General features: G+C 39.4%; 2 protein-coding genes across 3 annotated transcripts in view; one reads left to right on the top strand and one right to left on the bottom strand.

The window, feature by feature from the left end:
* B4GALT5 (beta-1,4-galactosyltransferase 5) overlaps positions 1 to 3,329 on the bottom strand; it is a 39,778-nt gene extending 36,449 nt beyond the window's left edge. The window contains exon 1 of the mRNA XM_032448601.1: positions 3,310 to 3,329. The gene's annotated coding sequence lies outside the window, so the exon portion shown is untranslated. The remainder of the gene's footprint in view (positions 1 to 3,309) is intronic.
* A 63-nt stretch (positions 3,330 to 3,392) lies between these two features.
* On the top strand, positions 3,393 to 22,714 carry SLC9A8 (solute carrier family 9 member A8). 2 transcript variants are annotated; one of them, XM_015882114.2, is made up of 16 exons: positions 3,395 to 3,570; positions 3,751 to 3,929; positions 5,305 to 5,385; positions 7,460 to 7,518; positions 8,603 to 8,686; positions 9,532 to 9,633; positions 10,350 to 10,384; positions 11,350 to 11,493; positions 13,413 to 13,551; positions 15,006 to 15,111; positions 16,258 to 16,374; positions 16,579 to 16,661; positions 18,127 to 18,238; positions 18,650 to 18,870; positions 19,957 to 20,103; positions 21,160 to 21,980. In XM_015882114.2, the coding sequence occupies exons 1-16, from the start codon at positions 3,563 to 3,565 to the stop codon at positions 21,265 to 21,267; spliced, it is 1,725 nt and encodes a 574-aa protein (XP_015737600.1). In that variant the 5' UTR covers positions 3,395 to 3,562; the 3' UTR covers positions 21,268 to 21,980. The 2 variants fall into 2 exon arrangements, with proteins under 2 accessions (XP_032304490.1, XP_015737600.1); XM_032448599.1 differs by lacking the exon at positions 11,350 to 11,493 and having other exon boundaries at positions 3,393 to 3,570; positions 21,160 to 22,714.
* Positions 22,715 to 23,220: the final 506 nt, after the last annotated feature.

Below are 23,220 nucleotides of genomic sequence, written 5' to 3'. Positions count from 1 at the left end.
CAAACAAATCACTGGGCTCTTTGTTTCAAATAGCAAATACTAAAGCAACAGGAAAGACATTTCCTGCTGTGAGTTTGTGGCTGGAATTTGCATATGTATACTTCCTTATACGTAAACATTTAAGCATATGTATACTTTAAGTGTATATATATCTGTATGTACATGTGCATACACCTCCAATGTGTATCTAAAAAGAAAAAGCATAAGGCACTATGTATACTAAAACATATTAAGAAGACAAAATCTCCACAAAGAAGGATTTAAGACAATTTTCAGCATTTCATCAGTCAGCCTAAGAGGATCCTTCCCATTTGCTCAAAAGCAGTAAAGCAAATACACTGTATGGCAAACTCCATGCTTAGCAGCATGCTTAACTTCACATATTAAACAGACATCAATCAAATGGGTTTGATTACAAAGATCATTCATCACACCTTTTAAACCACTCTTTGTTAATCCTATACTGGTGTGCTGAAAAACAAAGAAAAGGAAGTCAGAGATGATCTTTTTGCACAGAGGCTGATTTCAGACCAGCACTCTTACCTGCTGTCACCAGCCTGATAACACTTCTAGCAGCTACTGTGTGACTGGTCCTGGAGGGTTATGAAGCCTCCAAACACCAGGTCTTTTCCAAGCAGTAAATGTACTATTAACACTAATTAGGTACCATAGCCATAGCCACAGGCATTTCCTCACTCATGGGCTACAAATACTGACATTTTATGGACAAAGATGATTTTTGCATTCTGATTTTGCCTGATGTCTCTGAAATCCCATGTTCCTCTCGTTGTTTGGTCTATACCTTGTTCCATGCCAGAATCAGCATCTGTCCCTAGGTGAGCTTAGAGCATAATGCCTATCCACACCTGGGAAAACATTTTACTTTTACACTAAAGCCAAACTATAAAGATGATGGGCATATTTAGGTATCTGTAGAATAGTTCTATGGCACATCTGGTAAAGCACTGCTACCTTCTCTCCAGCACCTGGCACTCCCTGACTGTGCAAGCACTGCACTGCAGGAAGATCTCTATTTCAGCCAAAGGGATTAAACAAGTGTGTTTGACCCACCTGGGAGCACAGTGTTCGTAGATAATCTAAAAGGCAAACTCAGATCTCTTCAAGGCCAAAGACTAGTTCAACTGCTGAACCAGCTCCTCCCTAGTGTCAATCTCTCACCCTTGTTCTCTAGAACAGACACCGTCCATGTGCGACAGTACAAGAGAGATCAAAGTCTTATGCCCATAAATAGAGTTCTGTGCTCACTCATAAATTAGAGCCTTTCCCAAGGTCCCCAGCATGAGGTTACACCTGGTCACTTCCTCATTTTTGTCTGCCCTCTATGTTCCACATAACTTTGTATAATTTAAGAATTAAACTTGAACACTATTTTATCTGACAGCTACATCATCTTTGATGGGCTTCAATTACTGTGAGATACTTGCAATCTGTTAGAAGAAACATTTGTGACGCACATTAACCAGTAGAAGCTCAGTGGCTGTGTATCAGAAAACCACAAGCAAGAGGCAGGTTGAAAAGCCTCCTGCCAAAATACCTACTTTTGCTGTGGCCACACTCTCAGTTCATGAGAAGCACAGCAGTGGATTGGTACTTTGTGGCAGTGAACACTTTTCTCTGTCCCCTTTTCAGTGGCCACAACAGTCCAAGCCAGAATTGACATTTTCTGCTGATGAGTCAGGGAGAAGGCATGAAAACCACAAGTTCTTAGAGCAGTACTTTTTATACGTTAAAACTTGATATCCCCTATGGCTGTCTCACCCAGGTTTCTCTTCTCTGAGTGATGACACTTGATTTCCGTGGAAATGGGACAGTTCACAGAAACTGAGTAATGACATCTCTGGGTACATCAGACTTCCTGCTCACTCCCAGTCACCTCACCAAGTGGCAGCTGGTTCCTTCAGCCACCAGATACTCCACCTTGTACAAGGGTCACTGGGACCTTTGTCTCTTTGCTGAGCTGGTCAGGCACACAAGACTGTCTCAAACACTGCTGCAGTGGAGAGAGTGTTAAAACAAATGGAGACTGGCAAACAGCTGATTGTAGGAAACAAGCTTTTCTTACTGGCTTTGTTTGTAAGTCTCGTAAGAGTATTTAAGGCCACCACAAGCCACATTACGAGAGCAAGGAGGGAAGAGCGAGTTTGTGGCTTTAGTCTAACTGCAGGAAACCAGGCATTCTCTACCTCTGCCCCACCTATCTGTGATAGAAAAACACCTCTAGCCAAAATCTGTTTTTGTTTGTATTTCTAAAGACCATAACTACTTGAAATTCCTTTACTTTTACATTAAATAAATAAATAAATAAATAAGAAGGGAAAAAAAGTAGGAGTATCTGTGAAACGAAACTACAGTTTCATTTTGACTGCAGTGCATGACTGAAATTCTAAAGGGACTTGCAAAGAAATGAGCAAAGCTTTACACACCAATCCGTCTGCTTGTACAGACCCACGCTTTTCCTGAGAAGGTCAAACCAAACAGGAGCAGAAATGCACGTGGTGCCGTCAGACTGTGTGTGTGCACGGCACCTACTGCTCCAGTGCCTCCGACATACAGTGACCAGACACATGTACGGCCATGGCCAGCCTATAATCTGGGCAGCACTCACTGCCCCCATTTGCTATGTAGGAATGGATGCGCAGTTGCCCAGTTTATGTCTAGTGCAGTTAATTCTGTCCCTAGTAGATGGCAGGGTGCTGTGTTCAGGACTGGAGTAACGCTGATAACACAGCAGCGATCCAGCTCTTGCTGAGCAGCGCACACTGAAGCAAGGACGGACACACCATGCGCTGCAGCACGGACACACGAGGCGCTGCAGCACGGACACACCAGGCGCTGCAGCACGGACACACCATGCACTGCAGCACGGACACTCGAGGCGCTGCAGCACGGACGCACCATGCGCTGCAGCACGGACGCACCATGCGCTGCAGCACGGACACACCATGCACTGCAGCACGGACACCCAGGCGCTGCAGCACGGACACACCAGCGCGCTTGCAGCACGGACACACCATGCACTGCAGCACGACACACCAGGCGCTGCAGGCACGGACGCACGCAGGCGCTGCCAGCACGGACGCACCAGGCGCTTGCAAGCACGCGACGCACCAAGGCGCTGCAGCACGGACGCACCAGGCCGCTGCAGCACGGACACACCAGGCGCTTGCAGCACGGACGCACCAGGCGCTTGCAGGCACGACGCACCAGGCGCTGCAGCACGGACGCACCAGGCGCTGCAGCACGGACACTCGAGGCGCTGCAGCACGAGGCGCGCGGCGCAGCGCTCACCTCACGGCGCAGCTGAGGGCTGCACCGGCGCGGCGTCGCTAAGCAACAGACAACGGACGTCGATGTGACCCGCGCGGCCACTCCCCCACCATCACGTGACACCCCCCTCCTATCGGCAGCCGCTTTATAGGCACGCGCACGGCTCACTTCCTGTCCGACCATAGAGTTTGGTGCGGTGGTAGCTAGTGTGTCGACGAGGAACCCGGAAGCGGCTGCGTCTGGGGCGAGCGCGCTTTGAGCGGCTGGCGGCAAGATGGCGGAGTGAGTGACGCGGCGCTCGGGCGGCGGGGCCGGGTCTCCCGGCTGGGCCTACAGCGGGGTCCCGCGGGGCGCTGCGGGAACGTGCTGCCCACGGAACGGGGTGGCCCTGAGGGGCACTGGGGCACGTGCGTCCCGGTGGCGGCCCGGCGCTTCGTAATCGTTACCGTGTCATCCTGACAGGTTTCCAAACGCGACCCACGAGCCCATCAATGTCACTGTCCGCACCGCTGTGGCTGTTACCACCAAGCTGCTGCTGCCCACTCCTGCCAAACCCATCCTTCCCGTGCAGACCGGAGTCCAGGCACAGCAGGAGGAGCAATCCAGCGGCATGACCATTTTTTTTAGTCTTCTTGTATTAGGTGAATGATGAACTGGAAGTTTTTTAACCGCTCTTACGCGTGCTCTATATAGGAGAACGTAGGCTGACTTTAAAAATTATACAGTTACGTTTTCCTCTGGCGTTCTGTCAGTGAAATGGAGTCCTGTACAGTCACAGGGGTTTAGAAGAATTGGGTGTATAGCTGTGTTTGATTAACTGAGCTGCCCAAGCCCATGGGAAACTGAGGAGTGTTGCAGACCTTTAATGTTGATCTCAAAGTGCAAACAAGATGTCTAATTGGCTTCACATTCCTAATAAAGTACATGGTGTATGTTCATCCATGGGAATGATGCTGTCAGAAAGCTTCATGATGCTTGGATCTGTCTTTGAGGAGACATTTCAGTTTTGATTACTTCTAGACTGTGCCCAGATACTTTGTTACATAAGGTAATATACTGTGGGATTTGGATGCTCATAGGCTAGTCAGCATCAGTTTCTTCTATCTCCTGGGCTTCTAACGTTCTTACAAGTGCATGGTAACCTGCAGATTGCCATAATTATGTTAAAGTTGTTCTACATCTTTGGAAACACATGCACACACACACAGGCATTCTGAATGGCAGATGCACACCCAAATTTTCTGCAAGCCTAGGCTGTCATCTTTCATTTCCTTAGTAGAATGTAGCTGTCCTACAGCCTGCTTAGAACAGTCTTGTAGTCAAAACTGTAACAGTAATGGAACTTTCACAGACAATTAAGGTTCTGTTTTCTTTTGTGTGTATATATAATTGGTTTCTCCTAAATAAAGCTATGCTGAGAGAGCTCTCTCTTTGGCAGACAGGTCATTGAATCTTCCTTCCCGTTGTCCTGTCTCCACGTACCACTGAAAAGAGTCTGGCCTCACCACTATGGCCCCACACCTCAGATATTTATAAACCTGGATTAGATCGCCTCTCAGCCTTCTTTTCTCAAGGCTAAACAGACCTAGTTCACTCAGCCTCTCTTGATAGGGGAGATGCTCCAGTCCCTTCACCATCTTTGTGGCCCTCCACTGGACTCTTTCCAAGAGTCTTTTTTGTACTGGGGAGCCCAGAACTGGACACAGTACTCCAGATGAGTAATGTTTTCCCCATGGTCGATGGCATATAAGAATTTCAGAGTATGTGCACCTCGTAGGTTTTAAAAGGGTTATTCATGGTAAAATTTTATTCCTAGGACTTAAGAACAGAGTTGTGATTTTTTTAATTTTATTTTTTTTTATTGTGTTCCAGCATGTTTACGTCCATGCGATAGCTTAATGAATCTTAGAAGCATCACGCTCAGGATAGATGAACTGCCTGAACAAAAAAGAAAATAGTATGAAAGCCTATTGCTCATAGTTTGTTATGTGTTTTTTTTTTAACTCTCTTTCACAGCTATCTGCATCATATTGGTGCATTTACTGATAAAATACCGACTTCATTTTTTACCAGAAAGCGTAGCTGTTGTTTCTTTAGGTGAGTAACTGAGATTTTAGTATTGGTTTTGTGTTAATTCAGGGGCAGTCAATATGATATAATTGAATAATGCTCACCTGTGTGTCAGTTATCACTAGAAAAGTGGCAAAGTGAATGCAGTGAAGAAAACAATGAACTCAAGGAATTAAATTGATAAGGGGGAAAAACAAACAAACAAGAAATAAACATGTGTACAGAGACTGGCACAGTAAAATGACACATATGGGCATTATAGGAATATCCTTACCTGGGTAGTTTGGCAACAACTTCCATTCTTGCCTCTGCAGTGTGGGAAAAGGCACTGCAGGGCTCCATGGCAGCCACACTCTGGCCTTCTCTTTCAAATGCTATATTTGTTTTCGTTTCAGCAGGATTATATCTGTATTTGAACTAGATTTGATCTATCTGGGGAGTGTAACTGTACTGAAAACTTGTCCTGGGCTGCTAGATTATTTAGCTATCACTCTGCTCGATACTTAACTATCCTTGAGGTACAGTGACAAGAACTCTGTGACATAAGAGGTGCCGCTCTTAATGATGATCAAGTGCTTGCCTAATCTGAGTTAAATTTGGAGCATTCCTAAGCCTGTGGATTTATTTTATGATAGTTTCACTTCTATAATGTTACTTCCAACTTACGTGTAAATGAGGAAGATATTGGACCAAATACATTGATTATTTTCTGTTCATCACATCTAATGTAATGTTTAAAGAACCTAGTTTAAATAACTCCAGGAAATAGTTTTCCACCTGCCTCTGCAATTTGGTTGCCAGGATCTGCATGTTATTTTTGCTTCTTAGTAGTAGTAAGTTTCATTGGCAGCCATTCTGAAAATACAGCACAAAACAGTTGTGTAGCTATAATCTTAACATAGTATGGTGGATTGTAATACTTACTGAGCAGTTATTTTTTTGTCTTTCTCTTGAGCATTACTGCTGTAATTTTTGGTACTTTCTTCTGTCATATCTATTAACTGCATTTTCACACAATTTCACAATAGGAGGAAATAAGCTTTCATGTGCTTGTAAGAATCTTGCAGTTTCAGGGAGACAGGAATCCAGGAATCTTCTGTCATCTTGCATGCTAGATTAATAAGACCTTAGAGCTGTGCCTTAAAGGAAAAAAAAATGCATGTTACCCAAGGTATAACCCCATGAATTCTAGTTAACTCTATTTAATGCAGATCACATCACATTGGATGCATATTAGAAGGTGTTTAAGCTTAAAGACTTGCAAGGTCATATTTGAATTTTAATATTTCTGTGCAGCTGAATAAAAGACCTCTGAGAAATCTATCACAGTGATAGATTCAGAAACAAAGGTCTGGAATCGGACTAAAGACAGATTCCTTCTGACTCATTGAAAGCAAGTGTTGACAGGCTAAGAATTATTTTCTTAACTTCCAGAAGAGATCTTGTTACTTTGCAGTTTTGACTTATCTGTTTGAAAAGGCATAGGGGAGAAAAGATCACAGTAGCCTCCAATCAAAGAATTTGTAGCACCCTTCATGAAATTATTCTATACTCAGTATTTCTACATATATGTAACTATATTGTTCTGACGGTGTCTCCAGTCTGCTCTGAATTTGTTGCCTATTACAATGTTGATAAGTGCTATGATTTCCTTTAGATAAAACTCACTTCTGTAGAGAAGTCTTTGACTTTGCTGAAGCTGGTTAATGCGGCAGATAGCATTAAATGACATGAACATGTGCTATTGCACATTATTATTATTCATTATTAGGAGATTCTTCAGAAAGAAGGGGCACATTTTATTTGAATGTGTTTTGAGGAGTTAACCCTGTTGCCTTTATAACAGTGAGCACAGCACTCTCAATAGGCATGTTCAGTATTTAGATATCTCAAGTGACAGTCTTTTGTGTAGAGAAGGTATGTAGTTATGTAACATACCAGAAACTAACATCAGACCCAAAAGTATTTTGTGCTTTAGGAATGAAAGACCTGCTGCTTTATGTTTTGCCCTGTTTAAACTTTTAAAATCTTGTTGACTGAGTTAATGGGAACAGTGATATGTTTTGTGATTATTTAAGAATGTCATCTCGTTCTTTCCTAGGTATCCTAATGGGAGCTTTTATAAAAATCATAGAGGCTCAGAAGCTGGCCAACTGGAAGGTATATTTGAAGCAGTTAATTTTTAATTGAAGAACAGTCTTTACATATTTAATATGACTGTTAGTAACATTAGTTTCTTTTTATGTCATTTCCAAAATTTATTATTTTATGCTCTATTTGGAGTTTTTAAAATAATCATGCAACTGAATGTTTGATCTTGCTATTCATTTGCTATGATTTATTTATTTATTTATTTATTTATTTATTTATTTATTTATTTTTCCCCTCCAAGATAATCCTTTTATGGTACCAAATCTATTTCTGTTAGAGAAAAAAGAGGGTACTGCACATCTTGTATTATGGAACAAGTTATAATAGAAAAAAATCTGCAGTTCAGTTATATATACTTATTGGCTAGATCTAGTCCTTTTCATCTGTCTGGAGTTAATTTCGGAGAATTTGGCTAGATAAAGCCTGGCATACCCTAAGTTGATTTGAGTTGGCTCTGCTTGAAGTAGGGGCTGGATTATAGACCTCCAGAGCTCACTTCCATCCTGAGTTGATGTGTGATGCTATGAGGTCTTCCCTGCCTCTGTGTGCAGCTACAGAGGCTTCCTCAGGGAGCCAGGATCCTGGCAGTAGCCTCTCCAAGAGATAGATACAGTGAAACAAGAGTTTTGCCACCTGTGGTTTATCCACAGCTTCAGTGAACATTCATTTAAGCAATTACTTGATTTAGGAGGCGCATTGTAATATTTCATTTTTACATGTTTACTCACTAGAAACAATGGATGGTGCAGCAGCTAATGTTTTTTAATTCTTAATTTGTGTCAGCTAGATTTGGCTTAAAACAGAAATGCAGCATTTTAAAATAACTTTGTTTTTATTAAATAATTTGAAGGAGGTCACATAAATAGGAAGGGAAAAGGAAGCTCAAGGTGTGTGCTCTCCTTCAAATGCTGTTTCTACAAACACGGAAAATACTGACATAGCAAGTGATTACCCATTATTTCTGGTGAGCACTGATCAGATCTGTAGAGGCAGTGGGTATGCTGCGGCTTGTTACTTGTTATATTTGCTAGGATAACAGGTCATAGATGGCATTATAGTTTTTTTATTGTTTTTTTGTTTTGTTTTTTTGCAGGAAGAAGAAATGTTTCGTCCAAATATGTTTTTTTTGCTTTTGCTTCCACCTATTATATTTGAATCTGGATATTCATTGCACAAGGTAGGCCCTTGCCAGACACTTACATGTTTAAGTCTTGTTTGGAACAGATTCTGCTTTCAATTATTATAGTGAAATTTAGAATAATTGCACCAAATTCTACCATATTCATTGTCAGGCAAACAAGAATGCAAATTTTAAACTTCTTTGACCCAGAATGCAAAGAATGTTAAATGAATGTTTGCGAGGTGACAGGCATTGCACAGAAGTTGTTCTCCTTGATTGAAGAGGTTTCTTACCTCACTGGGCTGTGTAAGGGCTCATGTGAAGAAGGAACACTGGGAAGGAGTGGGATCAGAAATGGAAAGGTTGGGGTTGCTCCATGTGTAAAGAAGGGGTAAAGTGAAAATGTTCTCACTCTGCCTGTGAAGCTGTATTTCCATGAATGTTTCTCATGGTGCTGGTTCTGGCAAAAACAGCTCTCAGCCGCCCTGTGTGCTGTATTTCTATTTAAACTGTACTGCAGAAGAGGGAGAAAGCTGTGGGTGATAGTAATGATGTGAATTGCTACTGTCACTGAAGATGTTTCTCATTCAAAACTGCAAACTTAAGAAGTGGACTAGCTATTGAAAAGCCTTTTTCACATGCCCTTTCTACAACAGAAGATTCAACTGGTTATCTTGGATTTGGTTTGTTGTTCCACTACCACACAGAGGTGGTGCCCAGGATATCTTGAGAGCAGATAGTGTGCATCTATGCCCTGTCCTGGGGTAGCTGTAACCAAACTAGTGAAGTTTTGTCATCTCTGAAACCCAGCTGTCAATCAGAATTTAATTTACACACAAACATGAAACACGACTTTGCCTCAGTTCATTTGCACTAATTTATTTACTGTTACTGTGTTCCAGGGTAATTTTTTTCAGAACATAGGCTCCATCACGCTATTTTCTGTATTTGGCACTGCAATATCAGCTTTCATAGTAGGTGGAGGAATTTATTTCCTGGGCCAGGTAAGAATAACTACTGTGAAGTGCTTATATTTATTCAGCTTACTTAATGAAAGTCAATTTTTCATGAACAGACAAACACAGTGAAAGTAAATTCTTGGATCATGAAGTCAATTTCTCTACTATGATGCTAACACAGAGGCACTGTTACATAATCCCTTATATTTTTCATGTTAGAAGGAATTAAGATTTGAACTGAGTTTTACTTTTTTTTAATTACTTAATCTTCCCATTAGAAGGCTGTACCAGAACCTGCCTTCTCTAACACTCATCTTCTAATTTCCACTATTAAGCTTATTTGTTCTTATGTTGACAGCTTTCTGTAGCTTCTCTGCTTTGGTATTTCTTCTTTCATTAGCTACAGGCATAGATGATAATGTATTCTCCGAGACTTCATTCAGTTAAGCCAAATAGTCCTTGCTTTTACCTTTGCCTCACACATTTCCATTCTTGTGGATGCCTTAGTTACTTTATTTACTTGTATCTGTTCCAGTTTCATCTGGCTTTTCCCAATTGAGTGACCAGAATTGTAACAGGGTAGTATTAGGTAACATAATTATTATAACTTATGAGTAGTATTTGTGATGTGATTAGTTGTTTGTTTGTTTTTAAGGAAATTAGCTTAAGATTTGATTAATACTTTAATTTGTAAAAATAGCAGCAAAAGCCAGTTGATTGTGATTTTTTTATTTTTTTTTTTATTTTGCCAATTCTTTCAGGCTGATGTAATTTATAAACTCAACATGACAGACAGGTAAGCTCTTGGAGAAATGGTGCAGTATGTGAAATGAAGCACTCATCAAGATAATGCTGTATAGAGAAAATATACTATCATTGGTCAGCTCTTCCAGTTTCAGTTTGGATTGCTTATATTCAATATTGTGTATTACACCAACAAATAGATAAGATACTTCTAAATTCTATTCTGACACTCTTATTTCCAAATAGTATCCTTACGCTCAGTGAGTTTTCCATCTAGGAAACATACTGTTTTTTAACTAACCCTTAAAGTGAAAATATGTAAATTTTGATTAGTTGGCATGATAATAGTATATGAAAAAGGAACTTCCATATCCAGACAGGGTCTCAAAGGAGATAATGAGGTTTTCAGTATCGATAGTATAGATTTGTCAAGAAGTTGTCAAAGAAGAATCTATTCAGGTTCATACCTCCCTGCAGTTAATTGGAGTTAATTCCTGTATTAATTGCTTATTTTGTTCCTCTATTCATTGTTAAGCCAAGTACAAGAGTTTTAAGTCAGACGGCGAGCAGGAAATGAGAGAAGTAAAACATGCACAAACAGAAACCTTCATTACTGGTACCAGCATTTGATTTTATACAGCTAAGCAGTCCCATTGCCTCTGTGTCGTCTATCTTGTAGCTGTTCCACTTAGATGTTGCTTTTTAACACTCCCAGGCAGATTAACACTATGCATATGTGATATGTGGTTTAGGCAGTGTCTTGTTTTTTCTAGCTTCATTGTAGTAAGGCATTGGTACTTGTTGAGAGCTGGGAGATATGTATTTTTCAAACTTCTCTTCCACCTGGGCAACAAAAATAATTTCTTTTGTTAAAGTTCTTTTTCAGGAGAAGAGAGCATGACTTTTCACTATGTGTAAACTCTGAGACATATTTGATACTAACTGTTAATGTAAGCTTATTAGATATATATTTTTCTTTCATCTACTTTTCTTTTTTGTTGTTTTATATTCTCCCAGTTTTGCATTTGGCTCTTTAATATCTGCGGTTGATCCTGTGGCTACCATTGCCATTTTCAATGCCCTCAACGTGGATCCTGTACTTAATATGCTGGTTTTTGGAGAAAGCATTCTCAATGATGCAGTCTCTATCGTCTTGACCAAGTGGGTGCATTTTCAAATGTGCTACGGCTGTATGGAAACAGCAGCCACTCTTGTTTCTTTTAATTGGGTATTGAGATATATGGGAATTATTCCGTCTGTTTTTGGAACAAATAATGTGCTTTTGGTATAATGCTGATTATATTTATTTAGTTATTTATTTATTATTGCTAAGAGAGATCTGAAATGTAAACTGCATAGGCAGAAGAAAACAAATGGTTGTCTTTTTGCAACTCCCTCAGTGCCTCATCAAATTGACCCCAGTTAACTGTTTTTAACTGCAAGTTTATCAGCTATCTTTCTATCTTAGCATCTTGGCAACAGAAAACCAACATGGGTCCTTTCAGGCTTGCACAAAAATACACATTTTGCCAAATTTTTGGCTGTATCACCTTTATCACTGGCATTTACCCAGAATCACATTTCAATCTGTAGGCTTACATTAACATCTGTGCAGTAGGAACTTAGTTTTACAGAGAAGGAGGGAATTGATTTATGCTTTACCTGTGTTGGTTGCACTCAGAGAGTTGTGGTCAGCAGCTCAGTGTCCAAATAGAGACTGGTGATGAGTGGCGTTCCTCAGGGACTGGTGCTATTTAACATCTTTGTAGATGACATGGACAGTGGGATCAAGTGCACCCTCAGTAAGTTTGCAGATGATGCCAAGCTGAGCAGTGTGGCTGACATGCTAGAGGGAAGGGATGCCGTCTGGAGGATTCTGGATGAGCTTGAGAGGTGTGCCCATGCCAACCTCCTGAAGTTGTACAAGGCTAAGAGCAAGGTCCCACACCTGGGTTAGGGCAATCCAAAGCACAAATACGGCCTGGGCAGAGAATGGCTTGAGAGCAGCCCTGAAGAGAGGGATTTTGGAGTCTCAGCTGATGAAAGACTGAGCATGAGTCACAGCCATGTGCACTTGCAACCCAGAAAGCCAACTGTATCCTGAGTTGCAGGATACAGTTCCTCATTAAGAGAAGCATGACCACCAGGTCAGGGGAGGTGATTCTGCCCCTCAACTCTTGTGAGTCCCCATCTTGAGTACTGCATCCAGTTCTGGAGCCCCCAACATAAGAAGGGTATTGAGTATTTGAAGAGGGTCCAGAGGAGGGCCACAGAGATGATTGCAGGGCTGGAGCACCTCTCCTACAGGGACAGGCTGAGAGAGTTGGGGCTCTTCAGCCTGGAGAAGAGAAGGTTCTGAAGAGACCTTATAGTGCTCTTACAGTGCCTGAAGGGGCCTCCGGGAAAGCTGGGGATGGACTTTCTATAAGGGCAGGTAGTGACAGGAATGAACTAATAGCTTTAAATGTAACCGTAGTCTTTCTGTGGAAGACCATCAAGGCTAAGAGCAGTCAAATGGAACGTCAGTTAGAAACTACATCTTTTTATTCTATGAAAATCTAAGAAATGTATTCCTGAAATTCAAAGGCATTTCATCTCCTTCCTCATAAGAGGTTCTTTGTTTTCCTCCCATGACCTTCTTGACTCTTATTCACACCCAAGTATTTGATGTGGGACCTCCCTGTTGGTTTGTTGTTCTCTGATCACGTGATCTGTCTTTCCTCTTTCATACTCAGAGCTTTTACCATGGAAAATGTGCTTTCAGAGTTTGAAAACTGTTTTGTAACATTGGGCATTGTCGTAGCCTATTTACACCAATCTGAGAATTCTTCAGGAGAGCAATTTTAGATTTCCAGATTGTTAGCAGAAGTAGCTTTCCCTTTAGGGATTACAATAAGATTTGATGTAACAACTTTTGACGTTCCTTTTGCTATATGTATCACAGTAAAAGCCTTTTAAGAGTGGTAGCAACAAAGAATAAAGCCTTTTTTTGTTGTTCCCAAAAGCTGTTTGGCTTTTTTGAGTCAAGGCTTACAATTTACAACTACTTCATTTATATTATTACTTTTTATTATATCCAGTACTGCAGAAGGTTTGACAAGAGAAAACATGTCAGATGTAAGTGGATGGCAAACTTTTCTACAGGCGCTGGGATATTTCCTTAAGATGTTCTTTGGCTCTGCAGCACTTGGAACGCTTACTGGCCTTATTTCTGCACTAATATCCTTTTTAAACACATATAAATTGATTATCTCCAACATTCAAATAGTATTTCCTCTCCCCTATTCTCCCTCATTCCTTAGGGGATATTTCTTAACAAAGACCATTATGTTGGTTGAGGACTTCTCATGTTCATTTTATTCTTACATTATTGAGCGTGGGTATACATTAAGAAGTTACATTAGATTATTTTTCTGTATGAACATAATAAAGGTCTGAAATGCTGTATGGTAGCTTATATTATGTGCAATGGAGTGTGATAAAATATGGCCGTTGTTTTGTAAATTCAAACTAAATTAATTCAGTTTCAGTATTGAAACAAACATGGCTCCTTGTTTACATATGTAGAACAGTTAGTTAAAAATTTAAAAATGTGTCTTTTCCCAATGGTTTTTGGGTCAGACCAGCTCATTTATCTGAATGTATTCAGTTAGCTGAAGGTAGATACTGTGCCATTTGGTTTTGTGTTGAGTTTTATTTTGCCCTTTCCACTTGCATGAACTGGTCGCTAAATAACCCAGAAGCTTCTCTGCTGAGATAAGGAGGGATGTTTGTTTAAGTTGGGCACTCATGTTGAGAGTTTGCTTTAATGTTAACACTGCATTCGCTGTAGGTAATTTTTTGTTCTAGGCTCGTGCAGCAGCTGCTCATGTCATCTGGAACATACTGTTAAGCACTTTGTAAATAACAAGAACAGAGTATCTCATTAAGTACAAACATGTTTCTTCTTTTGGTTCATTAGCCTGACTCCATGAAGTTTTAAATTACTCCATATATCACAACAAAAGAGGACAACAGATGCTAAATATTTCCTTCACTGATATGGAAATGATACCAAGACAAAGGAGAAAGCAGCTCATTTGCCTTATTACAGGTTTTGTGCCTCAGAATACTAGTTTTTCCACAGATGTGCCAAATTTCAATATAGCAAAAGAAATATCTTAGTGGTTGCCAGCAAATAAGCCCAACTGAAGGTTGTTGCTGGTTCACATCCATGTCACAGGTGTATTAGCCTCTGAATTTTTGCGCAGATTAACAGGAAGCCAAATTTGCAGCCCTAGACTGATGTCCACACTTATGACTTACAAATGTAAAGTTTCTAAAATAACAAAAGGATGTTGTGTGTTTTGTTTTGCTTAAAAAAAAAAAGCAAATAAACCAACCTACTATTTTGTTTTGTTGTTTCATAACTCTACTCAGTTTTTTAGAAAGCCTTTACTATTAACAGTTCTCTGTAGAGTACTGACAATAGTTTTGAAGAAATTTCAAAGACTGAATGCACAGAGAAAGATCCCCTCTGCATGTCTGGCATGCTGCTGTCAGTACTGTATAGGTAGCAGACTTGCTGGCTTTGTTAGCTATTCAGCAGATAAGTGCATTAAGCATCACACTGTTTTATAATGGAATGTTATAAATTTTAAAAATTGCCTTTTCCATAACATTTTTGTATGCACGTGCTAAAGCACATTGATTTAAGAAAGACACCATCTCTGGAGTTTGGGATGATGATTATCTTTGCTTATCTTCCTTATGGACTTGCAGAAGGTATCTCGCTCTCAGGTGAGTAGCAAAACAATTATTTGCAAATTTCTCTGATAAGTTTGAGTGTTTGTTATTTGTGTCTAAGAGTGTACTGCTGTTTTTGCACAATCCTCACTACCATCTCAAATTATATCCTTCTCAGATGTAAGCCTGTGCAGCAGACATGGAGATGTTTAAAACTTCCTTTAAGATATCTAGCTCCCTATGAATAGTGAACAATTGGCAGCATCTGTGACATGTCTTGAGCAGTTAGAAAAATAGGTTGAAATTTAGGTTATTTCCATAAGTTACCCAGCACTGTGAAGCAAGGCAGATGGAAAATTTGCTAGCACAAATAAAAGATGCAAGAATACAATGAAATCTGAGATGGCTCTTCATGCCTGTGGTACCAATTGCTGTACATCTATCCAAACTATGTATGTCACTGGGGCAACCCTACTGCATAGTGGTAAATCTTCCCGTAACTGATGGCTATTATTAATCTGTGAAATAACCTGCAGTAACTACTTCGGTGTCCTGTCAGTTGGAAGCAATGGACATTGTGCACGGTAGCATTCCTTACAGGCCTTATTCATCAGGTTGTACTTTATAAAAGGACATTCGTGCCCAGAATTCTTAAATCCCAATAGCTTTTCTTGTTCTCAGTCTGATGACAAATTGCAAGTATACTTGTGCAGTGCTGTTCCTCCTTGACTTTTAATGACTTGGAGCACCATGCTGGAATGGATTCAACCCAGCCCCTGTTGGTCTCATTCTGCTTCTGGTGGAATGATTGGGACTGACTGATCAGCAGGTGGAAATTAATGACTTTTCTGGAAGAATGAAGTTATACAGTCCTCTAGCCCCACTACTATCAAATTGTTCTTACTCCTTTTTTGATCACATCTGTCTGCCTGTGAAAGGTAGGAAAACCTCTCAAGAAACAGTTTATTTCCTTCACTTTTATGGAAAAGCAGTGACTACAGTGATTTATATTAGGTTGCAGTTGACCTATTTTGGATCTCTTAGTATTCAATATATTCAGCAGAATGAAGTCAGCGTGAATCAGTGCTAAGAGACACCTTGCTCATTGCTTCAAAAGTTTTTGCATTAGTATCGAGTGTAAGCATACACCGTATTTGCAGTTTAATTAATCTGTGTTTGATTACTGCATTTTATTTACAGGTATCATGGCAATCCTATTCTCTGGCATCGTGATGTCCCACTATACACACCATAACCTCTCTCCTGTTACGCAGATACTAATGCAGCAGACACTGAGAACTGTTGCTTTCATGTGTGGTACGTGCTACCTCAGATATATAATATATCTAATATAGTATTGTCTGACTCATGTTCCTCTGTAAAAGGACTGCTTTTTTTGTGCACTGGAAAGTCAGGAAATATTTATTTTCTGCACCATATATAGTAACTTGTAATGGGAATACAGAAGGTTTTATTCATGTATTTTTATTGTGTATTTAAAATGCGACTTCTCTTTTTCAGAAACGTGTGTTTTTGCATTTCTTGGCCTGTCAATTTTTAGTTTTCCTCACAAGTTTGAGATGTCCTTCGTCATCTGGTGCATAGTAGGTATTTCTATCAAAAATGTTTAAGTATTTTTCTGTGGTGTTTGTGGAGAAAAATAAAACCTTGCACTTCAAATATTTTAAACTATTTGTTAGATTTTATATATATGGTTTTGTTTTTTTTTTAAATAAAATATACTGCTATAATTGTATTTATTGCTCAAAGTTAATTGTTACTGATAGCATGAAGTTACTCTTTCTGTTCTTAGTGCTGTAGTTTATGTATAGATCAACCTGATTTAAGGGATTCCAGTTTACTGTTATTCTGAGATGCTAATAAGGAGAAGAACCTTGTTTTTTTGATTTATTAAAATAATCTCAGAAGTCATTTCCCTCAGAAAAACAGTCCTGAGTTTCTATGCATTTTTAGCACCATATTTGTGTGAATTTAGTCCACATGTTACTTTCTCAAAACTTGTTACTGCCCATTTTTTGACTCTATTCTCAATTCCTTCATTTGTATTTCAGAGTAGCTTTTGTTTCACGTGGAACTTATTGACATATTTTGCTATCATAATTATTTAACTGAAACATGAAAAATGCATTCTCTGTGCAGACTGGAAAGAGGGAAATTTCTAGTCGCATACATCAATGCACACTAGTTTGTTTTAGCCCATGGTCCAAGGAAAGAATTGTTTTCTACAATCTACTGATAATTTTATCAGCGTGGAGATCTGCTCTCACTGCATTACACGTGTACCCAACTTCCTTACCTAATATATATCTAAGGTGTGACACTTCCTTCTAGCATTGCCCTCACAGCTGTAATGCAAATTGAATAATTTGGGGGTGATTCATAAAGGAAAACAGCAGAGGCCTTCAAGAATCCTGCTGACTAATTCTAGTATATTTACCTTGTCAAGGTATGTTTGTTGTGGAGCATACTAAGTAGCACTATTGTGAGTAAATGTTTTTCTGAGTTAATTTTCACTGCATTCATCGATTATCAGTCATTAAAGTAATAGTACTTTTTTGTTGCTTAGATTTGTGGTGTATTTTACAGCCATATCCAGTAAAGTGCTAAGGAACTGAATTGCATGCTATTTGTTTGGCTTCTGTCTTTTTTCTCTGAGGAACTGCTCCATGGGAGGCAATAGAAGCATTGCTTTGGCTGTTAGCAGCTGTGCCAAAAGAACAATTAAAGGAGCTGAACTGAGGGAAACATACCCAAAATAATTATTGGTCTCCCTGGAATGTTTTCTGGGTTTCATTTATTTATCAGAAGTAAAAAAGAGTCTGGCCAGTGACAAGTCTGATTTAAATTCAGTTAAGTAGACAGAATGCTTAAACTAACTGGTGCTGACCTTGTTTTTGGCTTTTGTTGATTTAGCAGCACACCTATTTATGAGACTTACGGGTGGAAAGGGTGTATTCTGTTAGTTGGTACAAGCTAAACGCAGTGCAATTTGGGTTTATGTGACCATAACACATCAAGCGGTCTTTTGTTTTGGTTTTTGTTTTTCAGGTACTCGTTCTGTTTGGCAGAGCAGTGAATATTTTCCCCCTTTCCTACCTACTCAACTTCTTCCGTGATCATAAAATCACCCCTAAAATGATGTTTATCATGTGGTTTAGTGGTAAGTCACAACTCAAACTATGGAGGGAACTGGGAAAAAGTGTTTTATTTCTCTTTCCTTGTGTGGGCTGTTTTGGGTGGAACTGGTTTTCTGTCCGTGGAAAACTGAACATTTGCACTGTTCTCAAACCCAAGTGCAATTCATACGTTCTCTTTACCTTTTGTTTTAGAAAACAATGTAGTATAGATCTCAAGTAAAACTTTTTTTCAAATAATCTAATTTTCTAAAGATCAGACAGCTCAGTTTGAAAAGCAGTATCTCTGATTCATTTTAAGATGATAATCAAATAATAAATAAATGAGCACAGGATAGAATCATAAAAATATTGAAAGTGGAGGATTCCTGTTAACAGAGTGCTAGGGACCAGCACTGGTGCTGATTCACTCTTCACTGATTTATTCTTCTCTGCAGGTTTACGTGGTGCAATTCCCTATGCGCTCAGCCTTCATTTGGGCTTGGAACCAATAGAAAAGCGTCAGCTCATTGGGACAACTACAATCATCATAGTGCTGTTCACAATTCTGCTGCTGGGAGGAGGAACTATGCCCCTTATCAGACTGATTGACATTGAAGACTCTAAAGCACGCAAGAGGAACAAAAAGGACATTAACCTTAGCAAGACAGAGAAGATGGTATGTTGTTGTTTTATTCAGATATATATATATTTTCATTTTCAAAGAAGACTTGTATGGTATTTTTTCACTAAAATGTGAAACAAAATTAATGGAAGCATGGTTAAAAAAAAAAAAAAAGCCAAGGAGTAGCATTTTAAAGTATCTCAAAGAGCTTGGTTAGCATGGACAAAAGTAACTGCTTTGACAAAGGGGTGAGAAGCTTTGTCTCTTTATTCGTTCTAATTATAAATGAACCTATACACATTAAAGTAACTTTAAAACATAAGGCAAATGTTACAGGACAGACTGAGTCAGAGACAGACAGAAAGTAGCTAGTATAGTGTGAGTCAAGAATTAATAATAGGAGGCAGATGGGAATTATTTTGAAAAAGTGAAAGCAGAGGCCTCAAGAAGGTGGTAACAACAGCAGCACTGTGACTGGGCTTTATTTTAAAGCAGATTCTGGCTTTAAAATAATCAGAAATGCTGAAGAAAACTAATGTCCAGTCTGAAAACTGATCTGCTAATGACAGGAGTACATGAAGTATCATGGAGCGTTTTTCCTCTTTTGGTTCCAAACCATAAAACAATGCATGCAGAGAATTGTTCTGTGGATCTGAAAAACAACTTCTCTTGGGATGAGGCTTTATAAAGTTTGCAATCTTCAAAATTAGCTTACTCTGTCTATGGAGTAGGTGTGTATAGAAGGAGTGCAGGTCATGTGGTGTGCTCTAATATAAGGGTTTTTTTTGTTTTTTTTTTTCCAGTGAGATAATGACACAAAAGCATTGTTTGCTATATATACTCATTGCCTAGATTATAAGAAAAAGCTAGCACACTAGAAATCCCTTCTTAACAATAACAACAGTACAGAACTATGGAGTATTTTAAGCCTTTTGGCATGAAAAAAGAGAGTAAGTGACTCTGGGAATCAACAGCTGGACAGATTCATGCAGCTGTAAGCCCTCATACACTGAAGTGATTATTTCCATTTTGTTCTGGCATGGGAATTGTGAAAAGGGAGACAGCAGAAGGGGGTGAAGCAAGTGGGAGGAAATAACTACCTTTTTTCTCAGGTTATTGCAATATCTCTGATATTTCTAGGGGAATACCATAGAATCCGAGCATTTATCAGAGCTCACAGAGGAGGAATATGAAGCCCAGTACATAAAACGCCAGGACCTCAAAGGGTTTATGTGGCTTGATGCTAAGTATTTGAATCCTTTCTTCACCAGAAGACTCACACAAGAAGTAAGTCTTTCTTGTTTTCTTGAAGAAAAACTGTGGTAGAGTTGGCTCTCATTTCTCTCTGTACTATTCAAGGGTTATAGTGTATACAACTTCTGCACAAGCAGAAGTAGTATAAGTATAATGGTAGTGAGCCATTTAATGCCTTACTCGTGAATATGTAGAGCAGCTGTAATTAAAAGCTGTGCTGTAAAATTGCTGGATGGATTGAATGGAATCTTCTCCTGAGTACAGTTTTTCGCTTCTAATTATGGACAAAGATTGCAACCTTCTTTTTTCTGGGTTTCTTCACTATGAGGTGAAGAGTCTGAAGCTGTAAATGCAAAATGACACCTGGCTGAACACGTAGCTTAACACTGGGTAGCTCTGAGAGGTGTGAATACTATCCCATTTTCACTCCAGACCTCAGAAGCCTAATATTCCTTAGCTGCATAATTCACTTTTTTTTTCTTTTTTTCTCTCTAATTTGAATTAAGCATTTTTGCTGTGAGATGAAGATGTTAACTATGTATATCCCATTTTCCTAGTCTGCTCAAACATATGATTTTTCTGCTATTTTATGCTTTCAAAAGAACACTTCAAGCACTTTTCCACAAAAGCCAAAGGGTTTTATTTTTTTTTTTTTTTTTCCTTTTGCAAAACAAGGAATGAATCAGGAAAATCAAGAAATGGCATTTGGTTTGTAATTGGTAGCCAAAAACACAGGCTGCCATCGAGACTGCAACCAAATGGTAGAGAAGTATGTGAATTGCCAAAGCAGGTCGCAAGCTTCCTGCTGTCTCTGTGAACATGTTCAGAGGAGTGAGATTCGAAAACATGCCTTCTATGTAATTGTTGAAATCCATAGAGTAAGACTGTCTAGAAAACAAAGAAAAATCTCTCTCAAAAGTATAATCCCTGGAAGCAACTGATGGCCGATCAAGCATTCAACGTGTTTTGTACACTTAGAGACCAGAAACAGATTATTTCATGAGGAGTACACTTAACTCATAATTCTCCTTTGCTCTCTGACAAATAAGTTGTGTTGTAGCTCAGTGACGATGTTTTCTTGTGCCTTAGGACTTGCATCATGGGCGCATACAGATGAAAACTCTCACAAACAAATGGTACGAAGAGGTACGACAAGGACCCTCAGGCTCTGAAGATGATGAGCAAGAGCTGCTATAGCAGACTGGGGAAGGAACACGGGGAGTTTATCATTAAATTCACTCTCTGAAGTCTAAGTATCAAGAACATAACTGCACAAAAGCTTCTGATTTTGGGCATATCTTGTGCTATCTGTTTAAACATCAAAAAGCTGATCTACTTTGCTTGGTATTACTAGTCAGTGACTGAGCCCCTTAAATGTCAGACTCTAGACTGAATGAAGAACTTTTCGGATTTTACATCACAGCAAATTTAATGCAGCCCATGGAAAAAGTATAAACATCTGCCATGAAATAGTAATGTTGTTCAATGTGGGTCCTATTATAAAGCCTGCTGTGAATGTTTGAAGTATAGAGCTATGGTATGATGGTAAAATAGGTTGAGTTGCAGCTTGGTTTTTTTTTTGTTTGTTTTTCTTTTAAAACATTTACCAATTCTCATGGAGAAGGCTGACAACTTAAACTATGAATTTGTTTCAGCACTAGTAAGGGAATTTGGCTGGAATAAATCCATGATTTATGAGACTTACAGAATCAAAGAATGATTTGGGTTGAAAGAGACCTTAGAGATCTTCCAGTTCCAACCTCCCTTGTCTCAGGAGCATAGAAGGCCACAGACTTGCACATTTTGAATCCAGAGAATATCATTACCTTGACAAACAGCAGATGCTGCACACAAAGAAGAACCTCTTAATACTTCCATATTTTTGTCATATAAAATTGTCTTGATATCTATTTAATGGGATGTTTTATTTTTATATCTGAGATGTCGTCATGATCAGTACTGTGGATTAGACATGACTTGCAAGAGGTGTGGGGATAGTATGACATTAAAACTGCAATTTCACATGCCGTTCTGTAACACCTTTTTATTTTGCTAGAGAAAGTTGCACTTGGTTTTCTCTAGTTGGTAGTTGCTCCTTGCTGGCACAGTGACTTCAAGTCTAAGAAAGCAACAACTTTTCTTTTGCCTAAATCCAGGAAGGGTTCCTAACACTCCAGAACTCACTAGCAGACTTCTTGAATTCTAGTGGAATCGAAAGCAACATTTTCACCGTCGTTAGTTTGATGAATTAAGTGTGCACATGGGGAAGGAGTCTACAAAAATCTTCTGCTAATGCTGTTTCTTAAGCAGTGTTTCAGTTTTTCTACTTTGTGTAGTATGTTTGCTCAAATTACATACACCTGAACAGGCAGCAAGGCTTGCTGTGTTGGCCATGGTTACAACACACAGTACTTTGCTGCAAAGGCTGATCTGAACTCATTAGTTATTTACACAATCACTGTTGAAATGTTAAACTGTGGTTCTACATGTAAATCTGACATGCAAGTGCACATGTTTGTTTCTAAAAGCAAGAGTCATTTTTGGTCTGCTTTTGTTACTATTTTTGTTTGTTTTTTTGTTTGTTTGTTGTTTTAAATCAACTGCTTACCAGCTGAGAAAATTAAAGACTATTTGGAATCCTAAACCTGTGCTGTATAACATATACATGTACAACATGTTATATGACCTGCTTTTCCTTATTATCACTGTTATTTTGAAGAACTGTGCTCACTGTAGAGCTAGAAAACACACTGGGCAAGGTCTGAATGAGACACAAAATCAGCTTTTGGTACTGACCAGAAAGGAATTAATGCTTGGTTTTCTCTTTAGAAGAGGATCTGTATTTTTCCTTCATCCTTCCAGATGACAGATTTAATTACGTTTCAGTTACGTATCAGAATTAAAATGAAGAGATCAAGGAAGGTGCACAAATCCAAGACATGGTGCTGTGAAGGGTGTGAATGTGTGTTCAGGTTCTGCATTATAAACATATCGTTTATATCAGTGCAAGGAGGACTGTTAAAAATTCTGCTCAGAGAGAATCTCTGTGCTGTCAGTGCTAGCAGACGGACTAAGCTGCCAACTTTTGAGGCTTGTTTGTCTGCTGGAGGCAAGCATGTGTTATCTCTCCTGTCCTTTGTCCTGTACCAG

The sequence above is a fragment of the Coturnix japonica genome, chromosome 20 (assembly GCF_001577835.2).
Source record: "Coturnix japonica isolate 7356 chromosome 20, Coturnix japonica 2.1, whole genome shotgun sequence".
NCBI lineage: Eukaryota > Metazoa > Chordata > Aves > Galliformes > Phasianidae > Coturnix > Coturnix japonica.
Note: the sequence above shows the minus strand (reverse complement) of the source record. Positions and strands in the feature narration are given on the sequence as shown.

Coding starts and splice junctions, on each gene's coding strand:
- SLC9A8 (XM_015882114.2), top strand. Junction 8,687..9,531: donor CTGGATATTCATTGCACAAG/GTAGGCCCTTGC, acceptor ACTGTGTTCCAG/GGTAATTTTTTTCAGAACAT. Junction 18,239..18,649: donor GTTTATCATGTGGTTTAGTG/GTAAGTCACAAC, acceptor TCTTCTCTGCAG/GTTTACGTGGTGCAATTCCC.